This window comes from Empidonax traillii, unplaced genomic scaffold (genome assembly GCF_003031625.1).
Source record: "Empidonax traillii isolate 1590-97213 ecotype Southwest subspecies unplaced genomic scaffold, ASM303162v1 scaffold63:size2014119, whole genome shotgun sequence".
Classification (NCBI taxonomy): Eukaryota; Metazoa; Chordata; class Aves; order Passeriformes; family Tyrannidae; genus Empidonax; species Empidonax traillii.
The window spans coordinates 169,789-175,618 of record NW_020955256.1 but is presented as its reverse complement, the minus strand read 5'-3'; the positions used below and the strand labels follow the sequence as shown (position 1 = coordinate 175,618).

The 5,830-nt window shown below is 44.1% G+C and overlaps 1 protein-coding gene across 4 annotated transcripts in view; it reads right to left on the bottom strand.

Annotated features, from left to right (window-relative positions):
* The window catches only part of MAP3K4 (mitogen-activated protein kinase kinase kinase 4), a 68,816-nt gene extending 66,552 nt beyond the window's left edge, over positions 1 to 2,264 (bottom strand). For all 4 annotated transcript variants that reach the window (XM_027880012.1, XM_027880015.1, XM_027880013.1 and 1 more), the window contains exon 1: positions 2,125 to 2,264. In XM_027880012.1, the coding sequence (XP_027735813.1) occupies positions 2,125 to 2,195 (71 nt within the window). In that variant the 5' untranslated portion in view covers positions 2,196 to 2,264. The remainder of the gene's footprint in view (positions 1 to 2,124) is intronic.
* Positions 2,265 to 5,830: the final 3,566 nt, after the last annotated feature.

Below are 5,830 nucleotides of genomic sequence, written 5' to 3'. Positions count from 1 at the left end.
TTATGCTTGTCTTAAATTTACAAAATCTACCACTGCACTTATATTCTAACAAAACACAGAATCCTCACACAAAGACAAGCAATTTTCTAATACATAAGGCAGTCTCACAACAACAAATCAATAAGCTTTCTTTTTTAAACCAATGTAGGTATATTGTTAATGAGAATGACTGAATACTTCTCCAGCAGAACTTAACTTAAAGAGAATGCATTATATCAATGCATTTTAGTGCTAGCCAGAAGAATTCTTTATCATAAGAACATATTCATACTCTTCAAAGAAGATTAAAAGCTATCTGCCACCAAAGGGATTTCAAATTCTCAAGCCTGCACACAGTCCCATTGATTTTAACTAGATCTGACCTCACAGCCACAAGACTGAACCTAATGATGACTCCAAAGTTTAAATCAACTGTACTCATCTTGGAAAGACATAAGATGCTTTACTCTTTTATTACATTTAAGTCAAAGCAAGTGCTGCACAAAGCCAGAGAAGCAGTTCAGTTCTAAGGCAGATGTGAAGTTGGTACACGAAGTACACACAGCACTGAATCACAATGGAGTACGTGTACTACCCTACACAAATTAAGGCTACTTAATTGTTTTAAGACATCCCCTTCCCACCCACCAGCTCACTCTGAAATAACTAATTCAGTTTTCATTTGCTAGGTGAAGTTGCCACCACATTATCCACACCCACATCCGACTCATATAAACTGTCTTGTAATAACCAGAATCCAGCAGAGGTCAGAAATGGCCCTGCACAGGAAATGCCTGGGTGTTTTCCATTCAGGTCCTGCAGATTACTCTTCTACATGAAGACAGGCCAGGTCTAGGGTCATGTTGTTGCACGAACTTATTTTAAATCTTTTTCTCCATAATCTGCACTATTAGTCTTTGAAGATCCTGTAAAAAGGAACTTGCAAGATTACAAATTCAGTAGCCCTACTGACATTTGTAGTCCACAATATTTCTGTTAAATCTCGTTAACTGTTATATACCTTCTGGTTTTGGCATTTTCATGACATAAGAAAAACAAATCATTTATACTCATTAATGAAAACTCAAACCAGGCACTGTCCAACTCCATAGCCTTTATCCAAACCGGAGCGTATCACCAATTCCCTTTTATTACATCAGTACAAAACAGCAGCTTGCAATATCCATGAACGATCCCAGAAACAAGACAGCACACAGCTTTTTCGCACAGCACACCTGGAATACAATGCACCAGGATACTGCCTGACAGTGCTAATTGATCACACAAGCGTTTTAAAAACGTTTCCTGAATGCCTCCTACTGAGAAGTGAAGTGCATCAACAGGATGTGATTTTAAAAGAAGAAATAATTGCCACAGAATTAATAACTTGGACTTATGCAATACTTCTACAGCCAGTTGGAAACACTAAACCATGAAGTAATTTGCATCCCCATCTCTCAGCAGGGCACAGATGGAGAGTTGCAAAAAGCTAATCTGCAGGTCAGCACATTCAGGAGGTGACAGCAGTTGCAAAAACCTTGAGGCGCCACAACACTAGCCTTCTTTGTGAAAGGTTGGGGTTTAACTCTTTTCTTCTGACAAATATCGATTGCAATGTTGCCAGCAGCGATACTCCACGATCCTGCTGTTTTGCCGGCACGCCAGAGAGAACCCGATTTTGATCCTGGCTGCTATAAACACAAGACTCCCTTCCAGAGGGCAGCGCTTTTATCGCTGCAGTTCACAAGCCAAGGAGCACAGGTCACGCTCCGCCAGCCTCCCGGGGGGGCTCCAGCTGCTGCTCCCGCTGCTCCCTGCGAGCACCCGAACCTTCGGCCCGACCCCCCGCGCCGGGCTCGACACTGCCCGGGACACCCGCCCGCTCCCGCCGCGCGGCTGGGGGCCAAGCAAACGAGCCGCTCGTCATTGCGAGGCGCCCACAAAGCGCTGCCTTACCCACCGCAGCCACTAGAAGATTTCTTATCGGAGCACTTTCTCGCTCCGTGGGCGCTCTGCAGGAGCGCTGAGGCGGCCGCAGCCGGAGCCCCTGCAGCGCGGCGGGGCGGGCGGCTGAGCGCGCAGCCCCGTTTCGGCGCCCGCAGCCCCGGCGGGGACCACTCCCCGCACGGAGCTCCCCGCACTGACCTCCCCGGCGGCGGCTCCTCCATGGCGGCGGCGGCGGCGGCTGCACAGACCGGCGCGGCGGCGTCTCTCATGCATGCAGCGGGGCTGGCATGGCGATGGGCCGCGGTGCGGGGGCGCAGCGGGGAGCGGGCGGGGGCGGGAGCGGGTCCCTACCCGGCGGCGGGAGCGCGGCCGCGCAGAGCCGCCCGCGACACCGCCATCTTGGGAACGGCCTCCCGGGGCAGCGGCGCCGGCAGCATCGCTACGGCGCGCCACGAGGGACCGGCCGCGCCAGAGGCGCCCGCTCCGCCGCGGCCGGGCTCGGGACGGCTCCGGGCACGGCTCCCCCGCCTCTCCCGGAGCCGCGGGGACGAGGCGCGCTGTGGAACCGCAACGCTTCCCTCTGAAGCCGCAAACAAACCCTCCCCACAGCTCTCCGGGAGGCGCCGCGTTTATCCCGGCGGCGGGCGGTGATAGGGGCGCGGCGGGCGGTGATGGGGGCGCGGCGGGCGCTGCCGCCCCGTCCCCGCCCCCGGCGGCGGAGCTGTCAGGCGGTGCCGGCAGCCGCGGCCCCTGGGCCTGCGCGATCTCACACCGCTGGCACACAGAAATAGGAGAAAACTCTGAACTCCTGGGAGGAAGGTGGTTTCCCTCAGCAGGTCCCAGCTCCCTGCAGCCTTGCTGGCCCCACGGCCACCACGTGCGGAGGCTGGAGCGACCACGGCGTGATCCAGGAGATCCAGTTGGGGGGTGCATGGACGAATGATCTTTATTCCGCTGCTGGACGAATGATCTTTATATTCTGCTGCTGACAGAGTAGTAACTTGTTTTAATTTATGAACCTGGACTTTCTGAACCTGTCAGCAGCTCTGGTCATCGGCGCTGGACAGTGAACCAGAGATTTGTTATCTTATTGGAAACACAGGGAGGAAAGATGTAATTTACTAGACTATAGTTTAGCTGGAATACCAAAATTAATACCCTTCAAAGGCAGAAAATTGCCATGGGTTGTTTAATTGTTAAGGTTGGTGAGACGGAGTCTCATCTTCTATTTTATGGGACTGGAAGCACAGCATCAAACTCCAGCATCAGTAATGTGCATACAAACCGTATGTGTTATTTCTGAGGCGGGAAATTTGAACTTTGACTGAAATCAAATCTAGATTCTGCTTTATGTGCAGTTCCTTCATTAAGCTAACTGTACAAGAAATTTGCACCATTCTGTCTGATACTGAAGTTCAGTTGTAAAGTCAATGTTCATGAGATAAAGTTGTCTGTTTATCTGTCAAAGTTTACAAAACAAACTCAATAGACCTATTGAAATAAAAGATTTTTTTTTTTAAGCTGAAATGCAGATCATATTTTTGCTATACATTTACCGTCTTAATAAATACATGCAATAAAAATGCAGGACCAAATGTATAACATTATGCAGGAAGCCACTTGTGGTTCAAGAAAAATACCTGGATCATCATGACCCTGATGGTCATAAACATCAAGACATTCAGAATTCAGGTTGAGAATAATCACTTAAGATACTCCTAGAATTTTTCACCAAGGTTAGAAATTCTGAAGTGCTAACCTAATAAATGACTTGTCATCTCCATGAAAAACATAAGGTAAATCTGCCTATTTTACAGTATGCATGGGGTTTACTATGATGACAAATAACTAAGGCTCAATGTCACTGATGAAAGTTTAACATTCGGTTATGTTATGGGTATCATCTGACACCATCTCTACACTTATTTGCAGGACACAGAAGTATTTAGCAATTGCAGCAAAATCTTTCAGCTTCTTTGCTTCTTCAGTCAAAACAGTCAGTGTAATGGTATGTTAGAAGCATAGAGTTTTCATCAACTAGGAAAAGAAATCTGATACTGCCTTTTGCCATAGATGTGATAGCATAATAGTGGAGACACACAGACATTCCAAGGGACCTTGGCTAAGGTGTAAATGGGAACTGACCACTGCCACTGCTTTCTGTAAATATAAAGATAATTTATCGAAGTAAATTGGGCTTCACTGCAGCCTCTCAGACAAGGAGGTCTGGAAAAAACTTCCCTGCAGGCCTCTACCCCTTCCCCTTCAGGGCAACCCAGTGTATCGGGTTGCATCACATTCTTGTGGTATACCTTAGAGAATATTCTACCACTGCAGATAACTGGCCAGCCACAGCAAGGCAGTAAGTTTGATACAGTCTGCAATAGACCATAGTGATCAACATAGGAGAAAATTGTAAGAGGAGAGATTTATGAATGGTCTAGAGAAGACTTGGGAAGAAACTGAAAGAGATGCAGGAATATATGGACCTGATAGTACAGGAAACAGCCGATGACATAAGGCTGTCAGAGCCTATAGAAAGATAGTTACAGAGGTCTTACAAAAATTGATATGGAAAAAAAATTCTTTGAATTATTTTTGCCTTCTTTTAAGGAATGTCATCTTATTTAAAAGATTCCATGACTACTGGTTTCTGAGTCTAAACATAACAGCATTGCACAGGTGCATGGAAATTGATAAATGAAATTGTTCGCTCTGGTTCAACTACTGGAACAGAAGAAGGCAAAAGATTAAAATAGACATCACAATAAATGATGTATTTATCTATTGGAAAATTGAGTTAAAATATTAGGAATATATTTTATTGTCTGATGTGGCAAAATCATGACCTCAAAGTTCTAGGTTAAAAAACCAAACCAAGAAACAGATAACTGTCAAAATAGACAAGCTTATTTCAGTTTAACTTCTGTTTTCTGAAGTTTTAGGATGAATTTTCTTTTTTTCAGCATCCATTTGGGTTTATATTTTATCAGATGCTGTGATTGCTTAGGAATTGCTTTCTATTCTAGCAACATGCTTTTTATTACACCAGCAGTCCTAGAACTTGGAATAGAAATTTAAGATATGACAACAGCATCCTAGTAACTAAAATAGGTCTTGCAAATAGTTTTGTAAAATTTCTACTGCAAGTACCCTTGAGATTTCTATCTATTCCTAGAGCACATATTCTATTATTCCATTCTCCTCATTCCCTGACAAGTATCATACAGGATTGTACATACAGCTGTGCTTTTGCTATTTGTCATTTCTACAGCTCTTTTTTATAAACAAAAAATACTAATGAAGCAAAAGAAAGATTTGGTCCATGTAAATAATTAAATACGGTAAATGCAAAATGTATGTAAATAATTAAATATGGTATAAGAATATGTTTGAAACTTTTCTCCCAGTACATGTCACAAGACCAAACTTCTATTTCACGTTGTGAATGTTGGCACAGAATAAGGCACAACTTGTTATTTTTTTATAACAGTCAGTTAATGAAATGTAGTAATCAGGTTGTTCTCCACTGTGAACTACATGCAAGAAAATCATATTCTTGGCAAAATCAGCTTAGTACATTTAATTTTTCCTTCCAACAAATTTTTTGGTTTAATTCCACTAAAAGCTATTTAAAAGTAAAAGCAAAGTTAATTAGACATTGAAAAGCAGTCTGTTAGGTATAGTTAGTCTAGATCTAGTAAAATGTGCTGAAGATAAATTATTCATTTTTTTTTGGTCACAGATTAGAAATGCTCTTCTGCAATATGACAAAGAGTAAAACATGAACTATACCTTCATTTGATATCTAGAAGAAAACCTGACACCATTTCTTTCTTATGTAGGTATTGCAAGTAGCTACTCCAGAGTCAAAATAAAATACCAAGATGTTTTCCAGCTGGGC